The sequence below is a fragment of the Ascaphus truei genome, chromosome 10 (genome assembly GCF_040206685.1).
Source record: "Ascaphus truei isolate aAscTru1 chromosome 10, aAscTru1.hap1, whole genome shotgun sequence".
In the NCBI taxonomy this organism is placed as follows: Eukaryota; Metazoa; Chordata; class Amphibia; order Anura; family Ascaphidae; genus Ascaphus; species Ascaphus truei.
The window spans coordinates 20820727-20834347 of NC_134492.1; the positions used below are offsets into that span (position 1 = coordinate 20820727).

Genomic DNA, 13621 nt, shown 5'->3' on the forward strand with positions numbered 1-13621 from the left:
AGTGCGGGTGGGAGAAAGGCAGAGGCGGGAGGGCGGACGAAAAGCGTTGAAGGAGGGGAGGGGAGGTGAGGTCGGAGGGGTGGTGGAGGGTGGTGAGGGGAGGTGAAGGGGGGCGGAGGGGAGGTGAGGATGGGTGGTGGGGGATGGTGAGGGGAGGTGAAGGGGGGGCGGAGGGGAGGTGAAGGGGGGGCGGAGGGGAGGTGAAGGGGGAGAGGTGAAGGGGGGTGACGGGAGGTGGAGGGGGTTGCCGGGAGGTGAAGGGAGGGGGGGGTGTGACAGGAGGTGAAGGGAGGGGGGGTGACAGGAGGTGAAGGGAGGGGGGGTGACAGGAGGGGGGTGACAGGAGGCGAAGGGGGGGGTGGTGACAGGAGGTGAAGGGAGGAAGGGAAGGGGGAGGTGGAGGAGAGGAAGGGGGAAGAGGGAGGTGGGGGAAAGGGTGAAGGGGGGAGGGGTGAAGGGGGTAAAGGTGGGGGAGGGGAAAAGGGGGGAAAGGTGGGGGAGGAGGGAAAGGGGGAAAGAGGGGTGGAGGGGGGAAAGAGGGGTGGAGGGGGGAAGGGGGTGGAGGGGGGGAAGAGGGGAGAGGGGGGATGGGGAAAGGTGGATGTGGAGGAGGGGAAGTGAGGAGGGTAAGGGGGGAGGTGAGGAGAGTAAGGGGGGAGGTGAGGAGGGGAAGGGGGGAGGTGGAGGAGGGGAAGGGGGGGGGGCGGAGGTGGAGGAGGGGGGAGGTGGAGGGGAAGGGGGGAGATGGAGGAGGGGAAGGGGGAGATGGAGGAGGGGAAGTGGTGGGAAGAGGGGGGAAGAGGGGGGAGGTGGTGGGAAGGGGGGAAGAGGGGGGAGGTGGTGGGAAGGGGGGAAGAGGGGGGAGGTGGTGGGAAGGGGGGAGGAGGGGGGAGGTGGTGGGAAGGGGGGAGGTGGTGGGAAGGGGGGAGGAGGGGGGAGGTGGGAAGGGGGGGAGGAGGGGGGAGGTGGGAAGGGGGGGAGGAGGGGGGAGGTGGGAAGGGGGGGGAGGTGGTGGGAAGGGGGGGGAGGTGGGGGGAAGGGGGGGGGAGGTGGTGGGAAGGTGGGAAGGGGGGGGGCGGTGGAAAGGGGGGGGAGGTGGTGGGAAGAGGGGGGAGGTGGTGGGAAGGTGGGAAGGGGGGGAGGTGGTGGGAGGTTGTAAGGGGGAGTGAAGGGGGGGTGGAGGGGTGGTGAAGGGGGGGGGTGGAGGGGAGGTGAAGGGGGGGGGTGGAGGGGAGGTGAAGGGGGGGGGTGGAGGGGAGGTGAAGGGGGGGGGGTGGAGGGGAGGTGAAGGGGGGGTGAAGTGGAGGGGAGGTGATGTGGAAGGGAGGGGAAGTGTAGTGAGGGGTGGGTGAGGGGAGGTGGAGGGGACGTGAAGGGGGGGCGGAGGGGAGGTGAAGGGAGGTGGAGGGGGTTGCCGGGAGGTGAAGGGAGGGGGGGGGGTGACAGGAGGTGAAGGGAGGGGGGGTGACACTCCGCTCCCCCGCTGAGTGTAGCGGCGCCGGGTGGGGGGGGTGGAGGGGAAGTGAGTGGGGGGAGGTGAAGGGGGGTGAGGGGACGTGAAGACCGCTCACTCACCCGTCCGGCAGCTCCCTCACCCGTCCGGCAGCTCCCTCACCCGTCCGGCAGCTCCCACGTGGAGGGGGGGGGGTGAAAGCGCGGGAAACAGGAAGAGGCGGAGCCTCCGGGACCGGTGGGGAAGAGAGCGGGAGATGTGCTGCTAACACTGTGAGCCCCGCTAATGTAAACACCGTGTGTGTGTGTGTGTGTGTATAGTGATGTGTGTGTGTTTAGTGATGTGGATGTGTGTGTTTAGTGATGTGTGTGTGTTTAGTGATGTGTGTGTGTGTGTGTGTGTATAGTGATGTGTGTGTGTGTGTGTGTGTATAGTGATGTGTGTGTGTGTGTGTGTGTGTGTCACTCCGCCTCAGGCCAATGAGAGGTGTGGGGGGCGGGCCAAGGGGGTGGTGTGAGTGTGTGAGGCCAATGAGAGGTGTGCGGGGGCGGGCGGCCCAAGGGACCAATGAGATTGCCGCTAGGGACACCGGACATCCAGGCAGGCAAACATACAGTGCTTTCACTAATATAGTATAAGATTTATAAAATATTTTACCAGGAAGTAATACATTGAGAGTTACCTCTCGTTTTCATGTATGTCCAGGGCACAGAGTAAAACAAATAATACATGGTTACAAGTACAGTTACATAAATGAGCAGGGTATACATTATATACAAGACATTGCGTGCACAGTTAAAGAAAATATATATTATGAGCGTATGAAACAGTTACAGACCAGGTTAAAATGTGAGACAGCCTTAGATTTGAAAGAACTTAAACTGGTGGTGGATGTGAGGGTCTCTGGTAGGTTGTTCCAGTTTTGGGGTGCACGGTAGGAGAAGGAGGAACGTCCGGATACTTTGTTGAGCCTTGGGACCATGAACAGTCTTTTGGAGTCTGATCTCAGGTGATAAGTGCTGCAAGTGGTAGGAGTGAGGAGCTTGTTCAGGTAGCTGGGTAGCTTGCCCATGAAGAATTTAAAGGCAAGACAGGAAAGGTGAACTTTGCGTCTAGACTCTAGTGTTGACCAATCTAGTTCTTTGAGCATTTCGCAGCGATGTGTGTTGTAGTTGCATTGGAGAACAAAACGACAAATTGAATTGTAGAGGGTGTCAAGTTTGCTAAGGTGGGTTTGAGGTGCCGAGCCATATACTATGTCTCCATAGTCAATAATTGGCATTAGCATCTGCTGTGCGATACGCTTTCTGACCAGGAGACTTAGGGAGGATTTGTTCCTGTAAAGTACCCCTAGTTTGGCATAGGTCTTGGTTGTCAGGGTATCAATGTGCATCCCGAATGTTAAGTGGGAGTCAAACCATAAGCCCAGGTATTTAAAACTAGTGACAGGTGTTAGGGTGGTGTTAGCGTTGGTTCTAATCAGGAGCTCAGTCACTGGGAGCTTTACAAATTTAGTCTTGGTCCCAAATACCATTGTTACAGTCTTGTCAGTGTTTAAAAACAGTTTGTTTTGGGAAATCCAATTTTCGAGTCTCAAAAAGTCAGACTGAAGTATGTGTTGAAGGTCAGAGAGGCTATGGCTGTGTGCATATAGGATTGTGTCATCTGCATACATGTGTATTGAGGCTTCCTTACAAGCTGTGGGAAGATCATTAATGAACACTGAGAAGAGTAGGGGGCCCAGAACAGAGCCTTGCGGGACACCACAGGTGATATCCAGGGGGTTGGAGTTAGAGCCTGAGATGGACACATGTTGGGATCTTCCTGATAGGTACGACTGAAACCAGCTTAAAGCATGCTTCCCTATTCCAGAGCTCTGGAGTTTGTTAAGCAGGATAGCATGATCAACTGTGTCAAAAGCCTTTGCAAAATCTAGGAATACTGCACAAGTGAGTTGTCCCCGTTCCATTCCACACTGGATTTCATTGCAAACTTTTAGCAGGGTAGTTACGGTGGAGTGTTTGGGACGAAACCCAGATTGGAATTGGCTAGGGAAATTTGTCTTGGTATAGAAATCACTTAATTGGGAGTGGACACATTTTTCCATGACTTTGGATAGAATTGGGAGAAGTGAGATTGGCCTGTAGTTTGAGACAGTGTTTTTGTCCCCACTTTTGAAGATTGGGACAACTCTGGCAGTTTTCCAGGTCTTAGGGATATGGCCTGCAGACAGGATAGAGTTGACTATGGACGCAATTGGTTTAGCAATGGCTGGGGCACCAAGTCGTAGGAACCTAGATTGTAGTTGACATGGTTGACTGCTACTCGCAAAGCCCTAATTTACCTAAATTACCCCAGTTTTAATGTTCTCTTGTTATAAGTGACTAATTTCTGTCTCATATATGATCACATCTTAGTATTGGTATTTCTCAATTGGTGTATACATGCCTCTGGGAACCCCCAGCCGTGTACCCTTCCCCCTCTATCCCCCTTCTTTTTTTCTATACCCCTTCCCCTTACATTGGAAAACTCAATAAAATCGGTGAAACCACTATTTTATGTAGAATACAGTTATCCTACATGTTTAATATCCCACGTAAATTAATATTTCGAACCCTATTCAATATACACTAAAACAGCTTTCCAGTGCAGATCAACTTCAATCCAATTAATTGATCTAAAATCTCCAGTTCACAAAAGAAGTTTCACAGCACATTGTAGATTTTCTGAATTTCGTTTATTTTGGAGATATCAGATTTTTCGATTTAGAAGTTGAGTTTCACTTATGGAAAATCGTCATCACTTGTCCATTTGATTGACATTTTTTGGGCCCGGAACAACCATATTTAATGGATTTGAAGGCCGACATTTATGATTGAGAGGAATTTAAAAGCGATCCCATGAAAGTTATAACTGAGGCAATTTATGTAAGAGCACTTTTGGGAGAGAGAGAGAAAAGGATCTCTGAAAGCAATGAATAAATAAATGCAAGAGGCATGAATGTGGTAAAATGAGTGTGACTTGACATCAGCAAATATGTTCATCCCTCATATACTTCAAAACTTTCACTTCTTTAAATTGACATTTTTTCAACACACTTCAAAGAGTGGGGGGAAAAAAAGAGGCGCGCGCAGTCCGCCTAGAGCGGGAAAACGACCGCTCAGCCAGCTGTGGTAAAGCGCGGCCCCAGATGACGTCAATATTCGTTGGCGCCCATTGCAGGTTAGCGCGAGCTCGTGTTTTTTTTGGGCGGGAAACGCATCGAGTGTAATAACGGCGCTCACCTCACACTGCGTGAGGAGGCGGGTAGCAGGCAGCGCTGTGATAGAGGCAGGACTCGGTGCAATTTGTAAGTGTGATAATTAAGTGCATGAGATAAGATGTCCCTAATACAGTAATGATTTCACAGCAACAAAACCAAAGTTAAAGCGAGATTTGTAACGTCACAGGATTAATAATCTAATAAAAGGGTTAAGGGGGGATTATTTGTTATCTGTCGTGTATGTTGGAGTACTATACATTTTTTTTTCTTATGTGCTCTGTTTGCAGGGAATATACATCATTAGAAAGTACTATGGCTTCACTGCAGAAATTAAAAACGCCCCAAGAAACATGTGGGGTAAGATCATAATAACTAATAAAAGTGCAGCAAAAAAAAAATCACCTCAATATCTCCAGCAAACTATTTCTCTTCCCATAAATAGTTACCTTTCACATTTGGGACATTATACATGACATTTCCCCCCCAGTGACACTGTAACTTCAAGGGATTTCTCTAACCAAGTTTAAAGTTGACTCCTTCAGATTATTTTCCTATTTAATGATCGCTAAGCAAAATAATTCATTAATGTCAATTTTCTTGACTCGTTGCTTCAAGGAAATAGTGTTTACTGTAATTCACATTATTATTTTTTTTAAACAATGTTTCCCTTTAACAATATTTAGTGGGCTGCGCTGTTTCCAATTGAAATAAAGACGCATGGCCAGTCGCTGGTGTTTGTAAAACGCATGATGGCGGTGGCGGTGTCTTGTATAACCTACTTACGCGGTATCTTTCCTGAAGATGCTTATAGGACGCGATATTTGGAAGGTAAGATACACCATTTGTGGAAACGTGTCCGCATATTGAGATAGATAAAGTAAATAAATAACTACCCATTCATTATAAAGAAAGTGACATTCTACCGAACAAGTGCATGACATATTTATAAAACCACACAGCATATAGTTCAGTATAAAATGATATTCCCACTTAATGCACAAATTATAGCTGCTAACATGAATTAATTAATGTTAATTTAGGTTAATAGAGTTTAGTGTATCTGGGCCTATATGAGCTAAACTGATATAGGCTCCTGCTTTAAACCTACTTATTGTCCTAACACACACACACACACGCACGCACGCGCGCCTTGGAGAGTTCTAGGCCCGGAAGAACCAGGAGGTAGATCTGTCACAGGTCTCGTTACACAGGGACTTGGATAAAGAGATAGGAATAATTTGAGCCCAAATAGCACAGTGATAATGCACCCAGAAAGGTGTATATTTGTTATGCAGCGCAAACTCAGTCATATTCAGGAGATATATCTCTTAAATACATTTTGCACAGGGCCTGCAATAGCATTGGCTAAAACACTTATAGGCACGCATTGCAAAGCTCCGGTTATATATACAGACGTTATAAACAAGTATGTATGTATGTATACATGCAAACGAACACACAGTAATATTTGGTGAGTGTGTATATAGAGAGAGAGATTATATTGTCTCAGACTTTGCTGGTAACGCGACACAGTGCGGTGTCTGATGTGGGAGTTTGGTGGTTTTCGTCTGAAAATCCCTATAGACTTTAACAGGGATTGTGGGCAGAATATTCCCCGAACAGCCGCATCGCACTAAATAGCATAAGGTCCTTCCGTAGATCTTTTATACTTACAATCCTAACACGTTTCTTCCCACAACCTTACAATACATTTGGTTATCAGCTGCTACAGACGTTTAGCTCTCCTACTACCCGCTCTCCTCCTACCCGCTCTCTCCTCCTACCCGCTCTCTCCTCCTACCCGCTCTCTCCTCCTACCCGCTCTCTCCTCCTACCCGCTCTCTCCTCCTACCCGCTCTCTCCTCCTACCCGCTCTCTCCTCCTACCCGCTCTCTCCTCCTACCCGCTCTCTCCTCCTACCCGCTCTCTCCTCCTACCCGCTCTCTCCTCCTACCCGCTCTCTCTGAAGAGAGACAGGTGGGCCGCCAACAGGGGTGGGGGGTTAGCGGGCCTCCCAAGAGCCCGGGCTATAGCTACGCCCCTGCGTGGGAGACCACACAGAAGGGGGACTAGTCAGCCTGCCCCTTCCCCTGCCAAAAAGAGGAAGAAATCAATTAAAGTTTTGCTTAATTGCAACTGCCCCTGTTTATTTTACAATTTGTTGTTAGAAACTCTATCACTTTCACCGTGACTGTGTTTGGTAATACATGTTCTGTTAACTATTTATGTCTTTGTAATTATTGTACAAAATACCTGTAAATTAATTGGGCCCATACTTAGTACAGCGGTGCGCAAACTGGGGGCACACCCCCTTGGGGGGGCGGGAGAATTTGCAGGGGGGGCGCGGGCTGTAACAGAGGCCCCGCGCTCTTCCCCCAGGCATTTAATTTAATGTCGGGGGAGGCGTGAGGCCTCTGTAACCTCACTTACCTACTGGCAGCCGGGTCTTCGGAGACACGTCACCATGGCAACGCAGCGACAAATTACGCAGCGGGTCATGTGACGTCACGCGTCGCCATGGCAACACATGTCAAATGACGCGGTGGGGCAAGTGACGTGACCCGCAACGTCATTTGAAGCCGTGTCTTCGGGGGAGGGAGGGCGCGAACGCTGCGGCTCGCAGGATGGGGGCCGCAGCTGAAAAAGTTTGCGCAGCGCTGCTTTAGTACGCTGAGCGGCTCAGTGAGTAAATGCACTGACTGTAAACAACGACACTGAGTTCTAATCAAGGGAACCTTGTTCAATTCCTGGTGTCGGCTGCTTGTGAACTTGGGCAAGTCACTTTATCTCCTTGTGCCTCAAGCACCAAAATCATAGATTGTAAACTCCTCTGGACAGGGACTGTGTTTGTAACAATCCGATGTGCTGCGTCCCGCGCACTATACTGTAATTGCGACGCGCTTTGAGTCCCATTGGAAGAAAAGCACTATATGAAATAAAGTTGTTGTTGTTATTATTATTATTATTATTATTATTATTATTATTATTATTATTATCAGTGTTCGACAAACCTATACATTTGCTCGCCCCGGGCGAGTGGATTTAACATCGTGACGAGCTCCTATTGGCCCAAGCAGCACACATTTGGTACTAGGTGGCGAGTAGATTTTTTTGTTTGGCGAGTAGATTTTTTGGGGATTTGTCGACCACTGATTATTATTATTATTATTATATCATACATGAACATTTACACAAATTAAAAACATTATGCAGTTGATTACATTAGCTAAATTATATTGTACACAGAGAGAACCCAAAGAAAGGGCTCAAAGAACCCCACTATTTGCACTCATTGCCATAAGTCACAAAATAAAGTCTAAATAGCCCTCCTATGGTCTAACAGCCATATCCAAAACAGGGTTAATAAGAGCGACCAAAACAAAATAGTTTTATTACATCAATAATTACACACTAAATGGTTATAAAATGATAAAAATATCCCCACGGAGGAGGTATGGAGAAAAGAGAGTGAAAAGCTTCCGGATAGCTATATTAGGATTAATAGCAAAAACACTCTTTTCTCCTGCGATCCATTCAGTCATAGCATAACCACTATCTCATAGTAGTGGGAGTACTCTTGTACTCTAAATGCAGACTAATCACTCAGATTTGTATTCACCCAGTATTAGCTCTGTACAGGCATACCCCGCATTAACGTACGCAATGGGACCGGAGCATGTATGTAAAGCGAAAATGTACTTAAAGTGAAGCACGACCTTTTTTCCACTTATTGATGAATGTACTGTACTGCAATCGTCATATACGTGCATAACTGATGTAAATAACGCATTTGTAACAGGCTCTATAGTCTCGCCGCTTGCGCACAGCTTCGGTACAGGTAGGGAGCCGGTATTGCTGTTCAGGACGTGCTGACAGGCGCATGCGTGAGCTGCCGTTTCCCTATTGGGTGATATGTCCTTACTCGCGAGTGTACTTAAAGTGAGTGTCCTTAAACCGGGGTATGCCTGTATATGCAAACAGGCTTGGTTCACAGTGTACCTGAATTAGAGCTTGATAAACCCCATAGCTTACACTGTAGGAATAGGTATGTCTCCCAAGGCTAAATTATATTGTCTCAGATATGTTTCTGAATGGTATATATATAATTATTCATATATAGCTTGGTGTGATACTTCGCACTTTCCATTGAAAACATAATAAGGGCCATAATCAAATAATATATTAAGGCAGGGGCGCGCAAACTTTTTTTGCTGCGCCCCCCCTGCCTGCTCACCTCAGTTGTGCGCCCCTCCTCCTTACCTCGGGCGGCGTCAAATGACGCCGTAGGGTTGTGTGACGTCACATCATGTGACCCGCGGTGTCATTTGACGTCACGTTACGAAGGCAACCGTGACATCACATGAGCCCGCGGTGTCATTTGACGACGCGTTGCCATAGTCACGAGTCCTGAAGCTGGCTGAATCCCGGTAAGTAGAGGGTTCAGAGGCCTCGTGTGGTCTCCCAGGATTTAATTTAAATGCCTTGGGGAAGAGCGGGGGACCTCTGCAACCGCCTACGCACCCCCCAAAAAATCTTGGGGGCGCGCCCCCCAGTTTGCTCTTCGCTGTATTAAGGGACCGCTTTTTACACCCCTTTGTCATTATAGGCTATTCACAGAAATAACGTTAGGATAATCATCATGTGGCTGTGACTAATGGCAAGTTTAGTTGTGACCTATTTGTCTTTACGTTATTTCCCTGCGCTAACATTAACGGAGGTTCGGGGTTAAGCTAACGGCTCATTAGCATCTCATTTGCATACGACTCATCTTAACATAAACAAAAGTTGTCGAAACGATATTTTACTGGTTAACTCGAGGTCATCGTAACATTAATCAACACGTGGATTGGCGTTAGGTGTATCAGAACGATAATTGGGGGTAACATTAAGATAAATGGCTTAAAGCTGCAGACCAAACAATATCCTACATGTGGTTTTTTTTTTAAATAAATCAGTTCTGTAGTATTAGAAAATACTTGGAGCATTTCTTTCTTTCTTTTTTTATCAACTCTGAATGTCATTTTTAATGTATTATAATGTAACAAGCATTTTTGTTTCTATAGCAACCATTTACAAAGTCACATCCCCTTCATCTTCTAAAACCGGCTCTGGCACACCTCTTTTTTAGCCCTGCCCTCTAGCGTGCACCAATTGTGTCTAGTGACTGCCTGGTCACATAATCGTCACCCCACAGAACTTTGCATCTTTGGTCCTCATCTGCTGACAGCCATTTAGTGAGCCCCCGAACCAAACCTTCGCCGATCAATCACAGGAGAACGGATCGATCGGCAACTTGGTTAATTACTTGTCATTGTGTGGATTGTATTGATGCACATATTAAAGGGGAACATTTTTATTTATTTTTTTGGGGAAAAAACGGCAGCTTATACTGCTGCTTTAATGGAGCTTTGTTGATCTGCTGCAATTTGTGGTTGTTACAGAATGAAGAAAGGTAAGAATTAGAATTTCTAACCAAAAATACTCAAAACATTATTTTTGTTACTGCGCTCATCAGTTTAATTTATAAGACTAACTTCTAAACAACTAAGATGTGTATAATATGTAGAGAAACTAAATATACATTTAAATAATATTCACTTGTACAATATCTTTCTTCCCCTTCTTCAATAAATTGTAAATCGTAGAACTCTGTATAAAAATTTTGAGAGACGATAGTATGTATCCACGCGCATCAAGAATAGTAAAATGGTAAGTGTATTACTCCCCTGATATTATAAGCAATGTAATATGGCTCAGCACCACATTCACTTACTGGGTATGATTCTGACTCCTTACATAACCATATCTGTGCTGTATTGAACAATATCAATGTTACATTTTAAGAAGAGCCAATAAGAAAACAGAATAGTGTTTGTTCCTGTCAGGAATTATTTTCATACAGTGGAGGTAACAGCAGTGGGTGCTAGTTGTAATTATGTAGACACAATATTTAAACAGTGTATTCTGTAGTAGTCACAAGTGTCTTAACACACTGATAGCATGTTGCTTTTCGCATGCTCCTTCAGCTAACTGACTGGGAGGTTGAAAGCAGATGTTTAAAGCCTGCTGACAATCATTAATTGCCAACGGCCTATTACACCTATTAATTTCATCATTTAATATATGACTGAAAAACATTCTACAATTACAGAATATGTCATTGTTTAATTTAAGGATGACTTCATTAACCCATTTTGAGCCTTTACCTATGTACTTTCTTTTCTATTTGATGTGTATATCTTATCACTGTTATAAATCATGATTAGTATGTAAAGAACATCCAGCTTTTTACCAGAATATATACATGTTGTTTTCTGTAGGATGAAGGGATGCTTTGATGCTCTTGAAAAAAAATATGTAAGTATGCATGATTATCTAAACAATTAGATGTAAATTATTAGTATACACTTATTTTTTTGGGGACAATACAAGTTATGATGCTGTCAAAATATCTTAATATTTGTAGTAATTACATATTCCAAAAATGGGACAGCTCCTTAAGGCTGAGTTCAGACAGGCTTTGGTGGGTGTGACTTTTCAAACTGAAAATGACACCCATGGCAAAGTACAGCGTTGTCGCCGCTGCACTTGAAAAAGACAACTGAAGTTGTGATTTCAAGCGGCAGCCGTGTCACGTGTACTTCGCCAGCCAATCACAAACAAACACAGTTTTTTTTTTGTTTTTTTTAAAGTGCCGCCTCCAATCGCGTCATTCTGTCTGCTGGGGATGAGCACACATCGGCCAGCAGAGAGGCGAGGACGTGCGCTAGTGTAGCAGGCTGTCTGAGCTCAGCAAAAGTGTCTTACTTTGAAGTTCCTCTAGATGTCGCTGGTGTCTCTGACTCCTTGGAAAGTGGTGCACGTAGGACAAGGAGAGGGCCACCTATAGTCCCCAGAATATATACAAGTAATAGCAGATATACCCACAGAACTGACAGATCCTTATTAACTCCCTTTATTGCAGGCATCAGTAGGAAAAAAAATAGGATAAAATAGCAACGTTTCGGGCCACAAGTGTCTTTCTCAAGCTATAATGGTGGCTCAGTGACTCTGAAACCCAGTAATGCAGCTTTTAGGACTGTTTCTTTATTGCTGCGGTCCTGTGTGTAATTCTTTTCAAAATTATCTCCCTATGGTTTTACTTGATCTGATTTAAAACTTTTTCTGTAAAAAAAAATTGGAAGCTGCATAAGAAAAGTTGTTTTAGTTGTAACCCTCCATAGACATTTTCATAATTACAGTATACCCCATACATTAGTAAGATGTGCAAAAAACAAATATAAAATAGGTAAACCAATTGCATGCATAACAAAGTAAAAAATAATTAAATATTACACCATAAGTGCAGTGCTGCTCAACAAAAATTTAACTCATGCGTCTCAAAAAGTGAAATGTAAACCCAAAATGCACCCAGGTGCGAAATAACACAACTAGGTGAATAAATATACAGAGATAAATGTGCAAATGAAAACCTTGCAGATAAAGTACACAAGGATCTCAGACTGTTACTTGATTGAACATCTCTGAAAGATGGTGTCACGAGATATATAAAACAGAAAAATAAAATATATAGTGCAATGTAGCGTTGTGGTTTTTATCCAAATAAAGATTAAAAAAAGGGTGGGGGGGGAGGGGCAACTAGGTTAACCCACATGTGTATTAGTGACACACAGAATGATGTGGAAATCCACCTCTGTGATGTAGCCAAAAATCGAATCTCTCCATAAGATTTAAAATAAAAAGGCACAACATAGAATAATACCTTTCATAAACTTAAAAAAGAAAACCTAAAACATGTGGAGATACACTCACATTTTCCCACTTGCACAAATCACATGTACAGTACTGATGAAAAAATAGTGTCTACGGTGCAAACTGATACAGTGAATAGTGCAAATAATGTGTATATAAGGGATATGGTAATGGATGATACCAGCACTAAAAATTTAAATGCCACAATGCACTCCGTCGAACAAGAATATCTTGAATTAAACCGCCATGGATGTTTTCATGTAAGGAAGAAACACAGATGCAAAAATATGGTGCATTAACGTTTTACTCCAACACATACAACACTTAGGGAAAATCTCAAACTCACAATCTCCCCAAAGTAAGCGTGCATGGAGTGACTTGGGCCGCACTCCAACCCTGCTCCGGTCTCCTCAGCTGCTCGTCCTTCCCATTCACATGCGTGCAGTCTCCTCTCACTAGCAGACCGTCCGGGACCTCTGAAATCAGCACGCTGAATTGCCAATGGGTTAGTACTGTGGCCTCCAATGTCCAAAAAGCCCAACGTGTTTTGCCAGTCTGATGGCTTCTTCTGGGGTTTGTGTTAGGACTCTGATTACGCCGTATATATATACCCTTACGTCCTCATTACATGTATACTATCTTAGCTGCCTTTCATCATGTGATGTGTGTGTGTGTGGATATGTGTGTGTGTGTGGATATGTGTGTGTGTGTGTGTGTGGATATGTGTGTGTGTGTGTGTGGATATGTGTGTGTGTGTGTGGATATGTGTGTGTGTGTGGATATGTGTGTGTGTGTGGATATGTGTGTGTGTGTGTGGATATGTGTGTGTGTGTGTGTGTGTGGATATGTGTGTGTGTGTGTGGATATCTGTATGTGTGTGTGTGGATATGTGTGTGTGTGTGTGTGTGTGTGTGTGTGTGTGTGTGTGTGTGTGTGTGTGGATATGTGTGTGTGGATATGTGTGTGTGGATGTGTGTGTGTGGATATGTGTGTGTGTGTGGATATATATATACTTAGTTAAGTTATGGTGGGTAAAAAAAGTGACAAAAACCCTCCACAGCAAAGCATATAGCAAATGGATATATTACTGTATGCTCATTTGCATGTCTTAGGCAGGTCTGCAACCCCGCCTTTCACCATTATCACCCAGCACA

General features: G+C 45.3%; 1 protein-coding gene across 8 annotated transcripts in view; it reads left to right on the top strand.

Annotated features, from left to right (window-relative positions):
* Positions 1-4684: 4684 nt before the first annotated feature.
* LOC142503617 (HORMA domain-containing protein 1-like) overlaps positions 4685-13621 on the top strand; it is a 31284-nt gene continuing 22347 nt past the window's right edge. For 3 of the 8 annotated variants that reach the window (XR_012804060.1, XR_012804061.1, XM_075616138.1), the window contains exons 1-5: positions 4687-4802; positions 5003-5072; positions 5399-5543; positions 10361-10424; positions 11036-11072. Coding sequence is in view for 6 of the 8 variants with exons in the window: in XM_075616138.1 (XP_075472253.1) it covers positions 5028-5072; positions 5399-5543; positions 10361-10424; positions 11036-11072 (291 nt within the window). In the remaining 2 variants the exon portion in view is untranslated. Of the gene's footprint in view, positions 4803-5002; positions 5073-5398; positions 5544-10360; positions 10425-11035; positions 11073-13621 lie in introns of all 8 variants that reach the window. The other 5 variants (XM_075616133.1, XM_075616135.1, XM_075616134.1 and 2 more) reach the window with 5 other exon arrangements.